The sequence below is a fragment of the Equus caballus genome, chromosome 28 (genome assembly GCF_041296265.1).
Source record: "Equus caballus isolate H_3958 breed thoroughbred chromosome 28, TB-T2T, whole genome shotgun sequence".
Classification (NCBI taxonomy): domain Eukaryota; kingdom Metazoa; phylum Chordata; class Mammalia; order Perissodactyla; family Equidae; genus Equus; species Equus caballus.
Window position 1 is genome coordinate 35,044,783 of NC_091711.1, and position 16,372 is coordinate 35,061,154.

At 50.9% G+C, this 16,372-nt stretch overlaps 1 protein-coding gene across 5 annotated transcripts in view; it reads left to right on the plus strand.

Annotated features, from left to right (window-relative positions):
- The window catches only part of RFX4 (regulatory factor X4), a 177,547-nt gene that overhangs the window by 11,032 nt on the left and 150,143 nt on the right, over positions 1–16,372 (plus strand). For 2 of the 5 annotated variants that reach the window (XM_023631039.2, XM_070254112.1), the window contains exon 1: positions 5,452–5,896. The exons of 1 other annotated variant lie outside the window; for it this stretch is intronic. In XM_023631039.2, coding sequence (XP_023486807.1) covers positions 5,854–5,896 — 43 coding nt within the window. In that variant the 5' untranslated portion in view covers positions 5,452–5,853. Of the gene's footprint in view, positions 1–5,451; positions 5,897–9,041; positions 9,343–16,372 lie in introns of those variants that run through there. 2 more of the 5 variants (XM_070254113.1, XM_070254115.1) reach the window with 2 other exon arrangements.

Sequence of the window (16,372 nt, forward strand, 5' to 3'; positions counted from 1 at the left end):
TTTAAAAAAAATCTATTTTAGAGATATAGACTAGGAGTATTTATGGATGAAAGTATGTGATGTCTGGAATTTGCTTTGAAATTAACCTGTGCATGGGGTTGCGGGGCGGGTAATAGGGTGGAATTATAGATGAAACAACACTGGTCACATGTTGATATTCATTGAAGCTACTTTATGGTTCCATGGAGGTTCATTGTATTACTCCCTCTTCGTTTACATTTATTTGAACTTTTTTAATAATAAAACTTTTTAAAAAGTGCATATTACTGGGCCCACTGCAGACCTTCTGAATCAGAATCCCTGAGGACAGGACTCACCAGTGTGTGTTGTTAACAAGCTCTCCAGCTGATTCTGCTGCACAAGAACAACTTCACAGTATCCTATGAGTTAGAAGGCGAGAAACCAAACAGCCATCCTTTTAAAACCTCTGCATATATGTTTTTGCATTTTCTGACTATAAATAACAGTTGTAGGCAGAAATCAATTCAGCCCTCCAGTGGTTCCAGAGTGAGCTGGGGGTCCCTTCCTCTCATAGCAACTCCAGGCATCCCTCTTGTCGAGGACTTACTCATCTGTCTTACGGTTCTCCTTGACTCTCCTTCACTGAACCCAGACTTACCGTAAACACAGTCTGTTTATCCCCACACCTCACAGAGGTCCGTAGAGGGTGCTCAGGCAGGGTTTGTTGAATGTAATTGTTTAACCAATTAGCAAATGAATCACTAACAAACGTAAGGTTGGGGCTCATGGCTTTACTGGAAGGTAAGATCCACGAAGGCAGGAATATTGCTTATTGTTAGTTTCTTTGTTTATTGTCGGCACTCCCAACAGAATGTAAACCTCCTCCAGGAGGTGGAGGGGGGCGGGAAGCTTGTCTATCCTGTTCGCCTCTGAACCTCTGCCTAGAGCAGAGCCTGGCACATGACTGGTTGTTCACGCGTTGGCTGAAAGAAAGAAAGAAAGAATGAAAGAATGAATGAACGTCTTACTCAGCAGAGGCTTGTCTACTGAAGGTGATCCAGGCTTAGACCCACACATAATGCAACTCTAAAACAGAAATGTGCTCATGTTTTGGAGATTTTTAAAGAGGAGATACTGTCCTTTAGATTTCGTTTTTAGAATCAGTTGAACAGGGCTCTGTCCGGTTTTTACTTAGAATAACCAAGAACCCTTCGGTACTAGGCAAAATGTAAAACTCATGCCCAGTGACTTCGCTGCACAAGGAAACTCGTCATCCTGTGCTCTTGTGGGGCTGTGTCACCTGCCACGAGTCAGGCCACTGGATGGACCATTCATAGCAGTCAGTCGATGCTCTTCAGAGTCAGAGGTGACAGCAGTGAGCAAGAAGCATGAGGTCCCAGTCCTGAGGCTTGTGTCCTGGTATGGAAATGCATACACAGACCAAGGAAACAAATAAACAATTTTAGATGATGGAAAGTTCCATAGAGAAAATGAAACATCAAACAAGTAAATAATTACAATAAAGTGAGTGTTAGGATTGGAAGTACAGGGCACTGTAGAGGCAGAGCATGCCAGAGGATCTCAGAGGGATCCACCCTGGGCCTTTGCCTTATCCACCCATTCCAAGGGCTTCAGCAGCCACCCAGGCAGTGCCAACGCTACACTTTTGTGAGACTGCCTGCCTGCCATTGGCACTGGGCCACCAGGAAGTTTCACAAGTATTTCAAGTCACCTCTCCCTTGAGACCAAATCTTCCCTCCTCCTGCCACCCTCACCTTCCAGTTGGATGATCTCTGAATGGTGTCAAAGCCCAAGTCAGAAACCCTCCCTGCCCCTCGCTGGCCACATCCATTCAACACCAAGGCTGCTGATGTGGCCTCCTCAGTATCTCCTGAACTTGGTCATGTCTCCCTGACCCCACTGCCGTGTCTATTTCAGGCCATCATGATCTCTCTCTCAATGACCTCCATCTCTAGTACCAACCCCCATGCTGCAGTCACACTGTGACCACACTGGTATCTCCAAAACCCAAATCTAGTCTTGCATGCTCAGGACCCTTCCCACATAAATTTCTTAGCATGACCCTCCTGCTCTGATCCATGCCTACCTCCCAAAGAACTCGTTTTTTACTCCTTCCTCCCATTCCATGTGCAGCCAAGGGAAGCTCCAGCCCCAAACACACCACACACACTCTCCTCTTTGCTCTTGCCTCTGTCTATAACACCCCCCACCCCCTTGCCTGGTGAATACGGCTCCTGGCTTAGTCATCACCTCCTCCAGGAGGCCTGCCTTGAGACCAGGTTTCTGGGCTCAGTTTCCTGTCCCCCATCTTGGTTCCTACAGCACCCACACTTTCCCCATCACCCCCTGTGCTATATTTGCTTTAGATCTTGAACTTCTGGAGGATAAGAACTGGATCGTTCATTATTATGTCCAAGGACAAGAGAGCCACACTGAACCCCAGTGTCCCCTTCTCTAAAAGTGAGGACAAAAATGATACTTATATGTTAGTTGTATTGTGGGGATGACATGAGATAATGCATGGAAATGCCTATCATAGTGGAAGCACAGTTAGTCAACACATAAAGAGTAAATGGTAGTTATTACTATTATCATGTTAGCATTACATCTAAAACATCTTATTGACGTTTGAAATACATTCAGAAGAATGCATAAAATCATAAGTGTACACAGCTCAATGAATTTTCACAAATGAACACCCTTTGTCATCAGCCACTAGATAGCACTATTTTTAAGCTCAAATGTTACCTTCTCAGAGAGGCCCTCCCTGTCCACCCCCTACATCAGTCAACCTATATAATCTAATTATGTATTTTACATAGTGCCCGTCTGCCCTCACTCCAGTGTAAGCTCCAGGAGGACAGGAAATGTTTTGGTCTCTTTTTTCTCACTGCCGTATCCCCAGCTCCTAGAATAGTACTGGGCGTATGGTAGGTGTGCAATAAAAATTTGCCGAGGAATGAAGGAATAAGTGCTTATGTTCATTTCTTTAAGCTCCCGGTGCTGAGGCACCGTCATGGCTGAGAACTGGCGCCCTCCCAGGTTAGAGAGCGCAGGGCAGGGCTCCGCTGCACCCAGCCTAGCCTCGTCCTGAGCTGGGCAGGGCACGCATCCCACCCTGCGGGGCCCACCTGTGACACCTTTGTCCTCAGTCCTCCCCCGCGAGCCCAGCCCAGCCCACCTCCATTTTGCTCGTATAATATTTAAAATAAGAATAATAATAATAGCCGTAACAATAGTCTCATCTACCCTCTGGAGACCACCTGGGCCCCTGGCATCACTCAAGGATTCTCCCTGGAAGCCGAAGCACTCCGGGTGGTGGCAGCTCTCGACTGTGAGGACGCGCCCCCCACTGCCACTTCAAGGCACCTGGTCAAGCTCTGGGCCGCGTCTTCGACCTCCCTCCTATTCGCCCCTGTAGCCCGCTGAAGGCGGCTTTTATCATTCGCCCCATTTCGCGGAGGTAGAAATTGAGGCTACGAGACATGGAGCCAGCTCCTCAGATCTTCTGATTCCGAATCCCGCAGTCTTTGCCACGACGCACGCCGCGACCACATGCGGCGATCGCCACCAAAGTGGGTTCTCAGCCACCCCTTTCCCTTCGCCAACCTTGGCAGCCGGAAAGAATGTGCCTGGCGCTGTCCTCGGCTCTGGGCTTACAGCTGTAAACAAAGTTCCCGCAGAAACAAACCGGTAGTGAGCCGGGCAGCGGCCAGAGCAAGAGGGAACCCTCACACAGAGTGGTCAGGCACAGCCACTCCGAGGAGGCGACCCTTAGCTGAGACCAGGGTGGTGGGAAGGAGCCGGCCACGCGGGGACGTGTTGGGAGGGGGTAGATGGTAAGAGAGTTGTAAGTAGAGGGAACAGCAAATGCTCAGCTCCTTTTCTGTTCACCACCTTGTTTAATCTCCCCCCAAACTTTGAGAGGGGACGTCTTTGCCCCATTTTACAGACGAGGAAACTGAGGCTCAGAAAGATGAAGGAATGGACAGAGGCGGGATTCGAACCCGGGGCTCTGAGAGACGCCCAGCCAGGCTCTGTCCAGCCCGCGTTCCGCGCCGCCTCCTTCCTCCCGCACCGTGACCTTAACTCGGCACGTGCTGGCCCCTCGCCCCCCCGTCCGCTCCCACATTGTCCCACTTAGCTCTGCCTGGGGAGGCCAGACTGGGGGGCTTTCCGAGGGACCGCGGGACGCCGCGCCCAGCTTGGGGGCCGGGGTTAGAGACCCCCTCGGCCGGCGTTAGGGACCCCGCCCGCGCCCCGCCCCTTCCGCGGCCGCGCTGCCTCTGTCCATGGTCAAAGCACCCGGTAATCCGCCTTTCTCTTCCGCCCGCCGAGCCCCATTCATATTCTAATCACAGCGCGGCCGGCCCGCGAACGGCCACTTTATCGGGGCCCGCGGAGACGCAGGCTGCCCCCCCACTTCCCCTTCCAGCCCCCCGGCTCCTCGCTCCCTCCTTCTGCACTTTAAACTCAGCCGAGGAGGGGGTCCCTGGGAAAACCGCGTCCCCTCTTGGACGCCGGGCTTCTCACAAACTTCGTGGCTGGCTGGGGGGCGGGGGAGAGGGCGGGAGGAGAGAAGGAGGGACTGAGACACAGACAGACTGACAGACAGAGTTACGGGAAGAGGCGGGGAGGGGGGTGTCGGAGAGACCAAGGGGGATAGAGACAGAGAGGGGCAGAGTCCTAGGGAGAGACAAAGAGACGTGGGGGCAGGGGCTGGACAGAAAGCCAGCCAAAAGAGAGGAAACAGAGGGACACAGAGGACGAGAGAAGGACAGAGTGAGAGACAGAGACAGGGAGACAGGCGGAGAGGGAGAGAGACACAGGGAAAAGAGAGAGACAGGGTAAAGGAGACAGACCCAGAGCAGGACCGAGAAAGTTCTGGAGGCGACAATTCAGCCCCTCACGCTCTCCCTGCCGAGCGGCCTTCTGGCCGCCCAGGTGGGGGATGGGGTCTGAGGGCTGCAAGTCCCCTCCCCACTTTCCCCCTCGACCCTCTCCGCTCCTCCACGCGCGTCCGCGGATCCGCGTGGAAGGGAGTCAAGGCATACCTCCTCCCGCATTCCCAGGACCCCGACTCAAAGTCTAACCCGGGACCAAACCGGGGGAGGGGGCACAAGAGGAGAGGGAAAGGAATGGGGCCCACTCGTGGCCGCGTAGGCGACTCCCCAGGCCCCCCGGAGTCCCCTGCCCCCCCATGCCTGTGCCGCGCCTGGCCCGATCGGGGAAGGCGCGGGGAGGGGGGAGGGGGCCACATCTAAGCCAATTTTGATTTCGCCTATAATGAGTGCCGGGCGAAGGCTGGAGAAGGCCTCTGGAACTTTAAATAAGAAAAACGTTGCTAATGCTATAATAGAAGGGGGAAGTCGGAGGGCTGGGATTGCGTCGCTCTGAGCCCCCCTTTTCGGAGGCGGCTTTTCTTATTCAAAACAGGCCCACAATGGGCTTCACAGTGCGCCTCGCCACGGCCCCATCTGACGAGCGGCCATTCATCAGGCCGGCTGGCCTATCAATGACATTGCTCCCATCGGGGCTCCTATAAAATGATGCTTTTTCCCATGAAACATCCGCAAACATTTTGACGGGTTTGGCTTTGCCCGGCTGGATTACTGAGTGTCCCCTCGCTCGCTCGCTCTTTCTCTCTCCCCCTTCTCTGCGCTCTCTCCTCTCTCTCCTCTTCTCTTCTTTCTCTTTTCTTTCTTCTCTCTCTTTCTTTTCCTTTCCTCTTTTATCCTTCTGCCCTTGCACTCTCTGTGTCTCTCTCCCCTTCTCCCCTCCTCACTCCCTTCCTCCCTGGGCATCTCTAGCACAGGGGATCCCCAAACATCAAGACTTTTGGGGGGCGCCTGTGCTGTCCATGGGAAGAGCATGCATTGTGGGTTACTGGAGGAACCCGACATGGATTCCACAGGTCAGTCCTACTGGTGGGGGGTGGGGGGAAACATTGGGAGGGAAAGAAAGGGGAGAAGGGAAACTTCAGAAGGAGTTGCAAAAAGTTCAGAAGGGTCAACTTGACAGTGGAACCCGAGGAAATAACACAGAGCGTGCAGAAGTTTTCAATCTGGCGCGATGTGTGTAAGTGGATGCGCGGAAGTGTGTGTATGTAAAAGCGTGTGATTGTGTGTGTAAATGTGTGTGTGTGCGCGCGCGCGCACTGAGAAGCGCGCTTTCTCTTGCCGTGGACACAAAGTTATGTAAAGATTCATTGGCTCTAGGCGAGCTCGAGGTGCCACTTGCAGAAACTTTGCGAGCCGACCGCCCCCTCCCTGGCCCGGCTCCTCCCCCGGGTTTGGGGGCCCCAGAATAGCGGTGCGCTCCGCTCCCGGGGCTGGTGCCTAGGCTCCGGGGCTTGAAGCCGAGCGGAACGCCCCAGAGGCGGGGGAGGGCGACGGCTTCGCACAGCGCCTGGGAGGTGGGGACCAAGGCTCCCACTGGTGGAGACGCGCAGCTGGAGGGAGTGGCGGCGGCGAACCCGGTGGTCCTGGGGAATCCGCACCCGGTCCGAGGTGGGAGTCCCGGGCCGTCGGAGGCGAGGTGTAGCCTCCCTGCCCGGAAGGAGCACCGGACCACGCGCTCCGCTCCGGGGCTGTAACTCTGCTGGAGGGAGGGCAGGATGTAGCGCGGCCGGCCCGGCCAGGCCCGGCGTCAGGGTCTGTAAACTGCTCGGCACTTTGGGGGCTGTTGGCTGTGGGCGTCAGGTTTTGGGGTCGCGGCTGTGCGTAACAACGAAGGAAGCAAGCCAAGGAATCTCTTAGAACGAAAAAGCACGGCGTCTCCGTTCTTTCTCCAGGAGAGCCTTCGCCACCTCTCACTTCTAGCACCTTTGAAGAACCGCCAAACTTCTAGATCTGCGTTTTGCTTCCTATGTCCCTTCCAGGTGGAAGAAGTTCTCTGAAAGTTCACCTCCTCCCCCAGCTGCAGTCTCCCAAGCAGTCCGCTCCTGTCCGGGCTCGGCTGCAGGCTCGAGGTTTCTCGGCGAGATGAGGTTGGGAGAGGCGGAAGGAGGGCGCTGAGCGCAGCCTGGGCCCAGGCAGCGGTTTGACGGATGCTCCGGAGGATGCCTGCGAGCATCCACTGCTGGGCTTTGCAGCGTGGAGCAACAAGTGCTTCCAGCCTCTGCCATTCCCTAACACACACACGGCCCTTCTCTGAGCGAATAAACAAACAACACACGAATGTTTCCCCACCCAAGGAACGTTTCCTTTTCCCCCCGAAGCAGGCTGGAAATGGATCTGGGGTGGAGGTAGGGGTCATCCGGCTATCGCCCCAGATGATCTTTCTTCCGTCCCCGTAGACAGACTTCCAGCTCCTCCAGGCTTCTGCCGAGGCCCTAGTGGCCGGAACACCCACCCCCTCTGGCCGGGGGATCTTCAGTTTTCCAGAGTAGTTGTTTATCTCTGATTCCAAGAGCCAAGTCCCTGTCCTACTGCACTCCCCCGAGTGGGTGTGGGTCCCCTGGGAGTGGGGAAAGCCTGAGCCCCGCAGTCCACCTTACTATAGGCAATGACAAACGAAGGCAAGGAGAGGCGTTGCCTGCCGCGGGCCCAGCTGCGGTACGGTGCTGGCCCTGCTGGGGTCCTCTTCACTAGCTGTGAAGAAGGCACCCAGAGAGGGACAAGAGCCCCCCTCATTTTTCTATCAAGTGCTTGTGCCACTACGCATCTCCTGAGCACCCCAACTTTAGAGGGGAATATCCTTGAACAAAATTAAACCCATGTCTGCCTCGTGTGTGGCCAAGTATTTGCAAGGGGCCCAGGCAAGGACTTGGGGGGTCTCCCCACACCCCACACCCGCCATGGTCCAGCTGGGAGTTTTAGCCTCCCCCTCTACACGACTGGAGCTTCTCGGTGCGTTCTGGGGAGAGCTATGAGGCTGTGGAAACGTTCTGCTTGTTGTTCTTGATGTCACTGGTGGTCGTGGAGGCACCTGCTCACTTTAAACTTCAACTGCAAACACCGCAAATGGGTTCTGAAACCGAAATCTTTTCCCCATCCACTCCTTCTCCCATTTTCCAAAATCTGAGACATCTCTGGATCGCCATCCTGAACTCAAAAAGTTCTGGGAAATGGCAGCGTGAAGAAATAACATGAGGCGCCCCAGGTGACATTTCACTCGGGCTTGCAAAACCGACGACAAGGCAAGGACAGCTCGGCGCGGTCCGGTCCAGGAGCCTCCCCTCACCTCCCTTCCAGAGAACTTAATCCAATTAGCTTTTCTTCTGAGTTCCCCTTGTCATGTAAAGGTCCTTTCTTCCCGGGTAGCTGAGACCAGCGCTCCGTGGAGCAGTTCGATTCTGCTCCTTTTACAGCAGGTTGCGCGGGACCAGAACCACGGATATTATTGTTATTATTTCCTCCCGAAAAGGCTCGAGCTATCGACTCGCAGCAAGTGCTGGGGCGAAGTCGGGAGCGTCCAGGATCAGGGAGGCTGGCGAGCCGGGCCTCCGTCCCCTACTCTTAAAAGGAAAAATCCCCGCAAAGTGCCTCGGGCCCGGGAGAACGGGTTTGCAGGGGCCGAGGCTTTAGTGGTCTGCCTTGGGGCCACTTCAGCGTGACCTGCGTAAACGCGCCCCTTTGTTCCGCGCACCGAGCCGGTAATATATTCCTTGAGTTTTCCCAAAATACTCAGTAAGTGTGGGGCTAAGACAATGGCCCGGTCGGTGGAGGCAGGGGAGCCGGCGCGCGCCTCCCGGGTCCTCTGCTAGCTCGCGGCCGGGCGGGATAAATCAGAGCCCCTCTCCCAGGAGACTGGCTGCGCCGCGGAGCTCCAACGGGCGGCGAAGGCCGCAGGCGCGCGCGTGGGACCGTCGAGGCGCGATCCCGCAAGTAGGCAGTTCGCAGTTGGGGCGGGAGCGCGTCTCCCTTGGCCCGCGCCGCAGCCCCACGCTGCGCCATTGCGAGCGCAGAGCCCCGTGTGGCTCACCCTACCCACGCGGGCCACCAGCGGCGGCTGCTTGTTTATGGCCTGTGGGTCCAATCCGGGCTGCCCTTCCCAGGCGAGCGTTGCTCAGTTGCTCAAGGTACGCGGAAATTCGAGAACGTAGGGAGAAAGTCGGTAGAATTTTGCGCCACGGAGAACTTGTGCACAGTGGGCCGCAGCCAGGTTGGTCGCCTACGCAACAGAAGGGTTCTTTCTTGTAAAACGGGATGACGCGTTAGAGAGGGGCGCTGCCGAGCCCGAACTGGAAATTTCTGCCTCTACCCACTTTCCGCCCCGATCTCCAGAATCCAGAGCTGGGGCGGCCAGAGTATCCCTGGAGCCGGATTTGAGCACCCCAGGCCGCAACGGCGGGAAGACACGCTGATCTACAGGGCCCCGGCTCAGGACAAGGCCCGACCTGGCTCAGTGGGCCCCCAGGTGGGGACATCCAGGGGCCTTGGCGCGGGGCCGACGGGGCTGAGAGCGCCTGAGTGGGAACGGGCCCCGGCCTTCTCCATCCTCTCCCAGACGCGGCCCTAGGAAAAGAGCCGCCTTCTCCAGCCGGGGGACCTGGTGTGCGGGCTTGCGGGAGCAAGGGGTCGGGGGTCTCAGCTTTGGCCCTGGCCCAAATCACACCATCTCGGTCCTTCCTGGGCCTGGGTGTGGGGGGGGGGGCAAGTGAGGGGGACATGCACGCCCCCATCCTCGCCACCTGCCAAACACCGGCATCTGGGTCTGGCAGCAGGGTCAAGTGGGAGCCGCGTGGCCGCCGGGTCCCCAGGCCGGGTGGCTGCAGCCCTAGCCATCGCGGACGCGGCACCCAGGCCGGGCTGGGGGAGCTTCGCACGCTCTCGTTGCGGTGTCCCGGGACAGGGCGCTTTCCCGCCGGACCTGCAGGACCCGGAGACCCGGAAAAGTTTGCAGGGGCCGCCGGGTGGCTAGGCCCTGGGATTTCCATAGCCCGGCCCGCCCCCCTCCCCAGCGCGTCGCCATGGAGACTGCTGGAAGTTGGTGGTGGAAAACAGACCCAGCGCAAAGCAAAATATTATGAGTGCAGTTGGGGTGACTTCAGGGAGGCGGGGGACCGGAGGGCATGAGCTGGAGCCAGAGGCAGAAACCGACAACAAAGGGCCGAGTGCGAGGAGGAGAGAGGAGTTTGCACAGGACCTCCCCGCCTCTGTGTGAGAGCTGGACCATCCTGCTTCCCAGAGGCGCCAAGGTCTCTAATTTCTCTCCAGCAGCTACACCTTTTCTCAGCCCGCCTGCGCGCCCCACTCGCCCCCAGCCTCTCCGGGTTCTTTTCCAGCCTCCCTACCCGTCCCGAGGTTAGGCGCCAGCTGGGCAGTGCGCCCGCCTCCCCCAGGAGCCACAGGCTCACCAACGTGAAAGGTTCTGGCTTTTCTTCCCCACGACCCGTGGGTCGCCCAGGATGAATTTCTCACCCCCTTTCTCAAACCGGATCTGAAAGGGTGAGGGGTTAGGATAAAGAGGGAAAGAGAAGATGAGGTGCCTGGTCAGAAATCTTGCGGGGGGGAGGGAGTAGAAAGGAGATCCTATCTGATTTTCTTCTCCTTTGCACAGTGGGAAAAGCTCTGAGTTATAATTCTAACTCAGCCACTTGTAATGTTGCTTTAAGTAAATCTTCTAGCCTTTCCAAGATTGATTTTCATTGCTTGTGAAATGAAGGGTTAGACAGCTCACAGTCTGGGATTCTAGAATCCAGGAAGCCCATATGTGAGCTGGGTACCACTATCTGAACTATGATCCACTGCACAATTAGTGGATCTTTCCCCAAACTAATAATATACTGAAATATCCTTACGAGTCATTTAGGATTTTAAGAGTCAAGAAGAACCTTGGATAGCCACTTTTTAAAGGCAGTCCTTAGGACACTAGATTTTATGGAGCTGGACCCAATGTTAGTTTGGGAAACACTGAAATGCCTCTAGATGATGAAGCCAGCATCACAGACCCTCATGTATGTTGGAGAGGCATACACACTGGCCAATGTGTTAAAATGTTCCCGTCAAAAGAACATCAAACTTTATCCTCCCTTGCTCAAGCTTTTACAAAGAGGTAAGGCTCTTCTCACACCTAGCCAGCCTGCCTGGTGATAATTTGGGCTGAGGAGCCCTTCCCTTTTCCTTGAGACTCTGTTGTCTCATCTTGAAGTGGATGGGTTGGAGGTAAAGATCACTATGGTCTATCTAAACTTCTACCACTCAAGGACATGCCTGTGTCCGTGTGTGTCTTCTGACATATATGTGAAATCGGCCTGGTACTTTGTTTACAAAGTAGTTTTATGGTCGTCAATGCTCACAAGTGTTTCAGGAGAGAGAAATTATTGTGACCTGCGTCTTCATTTTCCAACATTGTAAGATTGTGATTCTAAGTCAAGTTGTCGTGTTTGTGTCTTTGCCAAAAAGGCTAAGAAGGTGTAAAGTGGTGCCATCACAAGTTGGGATGCCAGACGGCAGGTCTCCACTTGCATAGGCGCCTGAGAGCCCACCCTACATGTTCTACAGGTCACTTGGGACACTTTTCAGCTGCCCCTCCAGGGCTCCAAGGGTTTGTGGGATGGAAAACGTGGGAGAAATCCCTGAAGACGTTTTTACCCCTTCCGCTCTATTTTATATATCTTTGCAATTTTACTAAGCTTTAGGGGAGAGGGAATGGACTCAAGGATAGATGATTTGGAAGTGTCAGGTAAAAGTTAAAAAAATACTTTGGGTTAATTTATGTGAGGTTTTATTCAGTCTTACTCACTGAGCACCTGTTGGGTGGCAGACCCTGGGGATGAGCAAGGCCCCAGTCCCTGCTGTCGGACTGTAGAATGTATTTGATGAGAGAAGGTGTGGACACACTGAAAGTGATGAGTGCTCCAAGGGACATAAAGATAGTGCCCTCTTTGAGCCTAGAGAAAAGGGTGCTCTCTCCTGTCCAGTGCCTGCCACATGTCAGCCCTGTAACAGGCACTTTTTTGCACATTAGCCATTTAAGCTTTACAGTTCTGCACTATTCCTTTTTAGCATGAAAGAGGGTCTGGTACTTACCTGGGGTCACAACTTGTACACAGCAGAGCTCGATTGGAGACTAGACTGGGGAAAGCCCAGTCTGTCACCCCACCCAGTCCACTTCGTCTGGACATGGCTAGAGTGCTACACTGCCAGGGTTTGGTTGTGACTCTGGCCTTGAGGTGGAGTTTGATCCCACTCAGTGAGAAGGGAAACATGTGGATGAGAGTGGACAATCCCAGAATGTTGTCGTCTTTGGGCTCCGGAGAAAACCTCTCTGAAGGAGTCATGTGATTCTGCATTTGAAGAGGTTTTAAATGATGGCAGTGTTGGGAGGCAGTGTATCATAGTGGTTGAGTATAGATTTTGGACAGATTTTTGCTTGCTGCATTCATTCATTCATTCATTCACTGAAGAGTGCTATGTGTTTTCTATGTGCCTGTTGCTCTGCTAGATGCTGTGCTTAACAAACACGCCATGTCTGCTCCTCTGGAGCAGAGATTTTAGACAGATAAACACAAAAATTGATTATGTCAGTGACTGATAAGCACTATGGAAAAAAAAACGCTATCTGGAGTAATGACGATAGAGAGCGCGGTGATGGAAAGGTTGTTACCTTTATGCCACATAAAGCTGTGTCCTTTTTGTCCATATTGCTGAGCCTCAATCTTCTTATGGAACTGATACAACCATCCAATAGGGCTGTTGTGAATATGAATTGTGGAAGTGGTAATAGATAACATGTATCCAATACTTACTGTATGACTTCACTTTGCTAAGCATTTTTATTTAAATGCATTATCTGCGTAACGCTCACTACAACGCTGTAAAGAAGGAACTGTTATCATTCGCAGTTTACGTAGGGAAATCAACAGGTTAAAGATAAAAGTCAGACTAGAAGCTGAAATGTTTGATGAGTTTCTGAGCTCTAGAAGTCGGGCTGGTAAGACATACGTTGATTGCATGGAAAGCAGGATCAGTCTTAACTGTGTGTGCCTAACTTCCCAGAGGCAGAATGTGAGTAATATAGCTAGCTTTTTACTTGTATTTTTAAAGCTAATGTTTCTTAAATGCCTTTCATGTACTAAACTGGCACCAAGTACATGTGCCGGGCATGTACTAAGCACTTTAATTGCATTGTTAGTTGTATTTAAAAATATGTTATGAGTACTATTATTATCCACTTCATATTATGCAACGGGAAACTGAGGCAGAGAAAGGCTATCTGTGAGGGGGTAAGTGGCCTAATCCGTGAGTGATCCACACTCTTAGCCACAAGGCTATACTGACTTTCGCTTCTTTTTTGTTTTAGTGAAGGAGAGGGTTGTGGTGGAAAGGCTGTCTCATAAAGCATGTATCATTTTAGCAAGACCATGCTACTTTTTGCCTATATGAAAGTGTTAGCATAGTTCTTTAAACTGTGGAGACAAAATTTTAAATTATTGTTGGCAAAAGTAGGGACATAAAGCATTCATGTCTTTACTACTTTGGGATTCATTTGAAGTTTAGTTAGCATTTGCTTTGTCTCGGAGAATGTCAAGGCTTCATTCATGCTCACAAACAGACACCCTCAGTAAGAATAAACTAATGAGGCAAAAGCTGTTAAGTTATGTGATAATATATGGAGCCTTTAGGTAATTTAACAAACAATATATTGCAGCTAGAAGTAATTCACAGATATTTGTTAACTTATGACTTCAAGTGAATGTAGTGTGACAATGAAAAGAACGTGGGCTTTGCCATCAGACAGACAGACAGAAGTTTTAAATCCTAGCTCAGTCACTTTCCAGCTGTGTGACCCAGGGCAAATGACCTGACTTCTGTAAGCCTCAATTTCCTTCTTTGTGAAAATATTTACTCCTTACCTTCTTAAGGTTGTTAAGAGATTATAATGAGATTGTGCATGTTAAATTAAGCCTGGCTCTTAGACATTGCTCAGTAAATGGCAGATATTATTATTATTTAAAAATAATTCTATGTCTTCCTATGCTTAAACCTGGGTGTATAGCCAAGAAAAGGGGATAAGAATCCTGAAAAAAATTTAGCCTGTTTCAGCATATCTAGATGTTTTCTGGACTATGTTAGACATAGCCTCAGCTCTAATGTCAAGACAAATCATTCTTTTCTAAAGGATTTTGATTGAGGGATTAATTCGTTTTCATTTCTCTACTGTTCACATAAAGAAGGCATTTTGTGAGCTCTTGTTTGCCGTGAATTCATCCTTGCACTTCCTAGTCTGTTGGAGAAAATGGAAAACACGTCTTTGTAGAGACAGCACCTGTTGACTGGGATTTGAATCCTGGAAGAGAGTTCCATGGAGCACTGAGACACACATACATTGCACACCTCTGATGGAGGCCCCTTCGTAACGCCTGATACCCTTGCAGTTCTGGAATGCGACGGCCCACATTCTCCCCCAACCCCCTTTATACTTGTAGGCATCACTGTTTTAAAGACTAAACCATTTTACACTTGCTTTTCATTCAGGAAGTGGAAAACTCAGTTTCAAATGAGCCAGTCTCTGAAGCTCATTTTAGGAGCATCCAGATCAAGAGTTTAGTTTTTTTGCCTTTCGTGCATATATTTTTTTTAATGTGAGGAGAAAATGTCCGTTGGTTCTGTTTCTGTCTTCATAATTTGATTTTTACCTGCATTGTGGTTTTTGAAATGTTAACAGATTTCTTTGAGAGACAGGATCATAAAAAGCAGGAAAGAATTAAATTCAGCCATTATATTTTCAGTTGAATATGGTCCGAATTTAGGCAAATAGGGCTGGATTAACCTGTGCCGGTAGATTATGTAGTCTCTGTTGCATCAGATCTGATCTTTACAGCAGCATTTCTTTAAAGTAGGTAAATAGTTTCCACTTTTGTGGTTGGTTAGTCCTCAGTAAAACATGAAAGTATAATCTGCCTCTGAGTAATCAGTAATTATTAGTAGAAGGTGAACCTGGACATGTTGGGTTTGTAGTATTGTGATTTTTTTCTTTTAATTTAAAGGGATAATAAGAAAGCCTTTGAGAAGGCTGCAACCCAGTGAAAGTTAGCACCTTGTGTTCTGTGTTTTCTGTCTACCCAGTTGTGCTAAAGGTCGGCGTTGTTTAGACGCAGCCTAAGTGAGATGAATATAGCAGATTTTTATTTAATCACAATGGAGAATTACCACTTCATAAGCATTGATCCCCTGAATCCATCATGGTGGAGAAAATGCCCTGTCAGTCAACCCGAGTGAACTACTCTTGGACTAGACTTTGAACTGCCACCGAATAACCTACAGAGTGACTAGTGATTCCTAAGGACGCCGCCAGCATCTCATTTTCGAGGCACGAATGCATTTCGCGAAGAAAATTATGTCAACGTGTTTGTTTTGAATCTTGTAGCTGCTGTGAAATCATTTCAAGCTAATATTAGACTTTTGAAGCAGGAAATGTTTCTTTGAATGTTATAATGATAGAATTTAAACTTTAAAAAAAACGAGCACGAGTGATTTTTTGAGTTCCACATCATCTTTTTCTGAACGATTAGTCTAAATTTGGGGTGTTCATCCATGTATTTATAATTTGTCTACTGATTCTAAATGCTTTTGGGTAGGTCAACTTCCTGTTGAAATTATTAAGATTTTATGAAGTTCCAGAATTGGGCCCATGGCATAAACTCAGATCTATTTGTGATGGAATCGATTCATTCCTTTAAATATTTTGCCACGTTTTCTTGGTGGTGTTCAGTTCCGCTGCTGCTAATAAATGTCGAGTGAGAGAAGAATTAGGTTTCCTCTACAAATTCTTTGCTCCACCGAAGAGAAAATCAACTAATTTTGTATCATCCTTATATGATTACTAAAAAGGCTAAAATTTTCATTTCTAAGAGTTTTATTTCTTTTCCTTGATGACTCCTTTTTTTCAAAAGCAAAACAGCTTCTCCGTAAAGCATTATTTGACGTCATAGGAAAGAAAGAATACTGGCTGAGAAAACCCTGCGAGTTTATGAGGAAGAGGGCCTGAGGCCCTCAGATAAATCGTGAAAACTTTGAAGCATTGGAAAGCAGCTTTCTAAAGCATTGAGAGGTTGTTGTGAGACGGCCTTTGGTCTCCATGAACTTTTATTTTCAACTCAGTGGGCAGAGTTTTTGAGGTTGCTGTGGTTTGGGTAGGGGACCTTTTCAGAAATGCCAGGCTTTTTGAAAAAAAAAACAGCTTTTCTTCTAATCAAGACGCCGTTTGAAAGTTTGAAAACTTTGCTGTGATTAGAAGAATGAATTATTTCGCTGCTTCGTTGGGGTTTCCTCAGGGTGCCCAGGCTGCAGGGCATTCTCCGTCTCGGCTCCCTCACTGGGCACAGCCGAGGAGGTGCGGGGACAGCCGCCCGCCCAGACTTGGCCCCGCATGCAGCAGGCGCAAGCTGCACAGAGGCTGGATGAGCCCAGAGCATAGCCAGAAAAGAGTGCAGGGTAGAGGG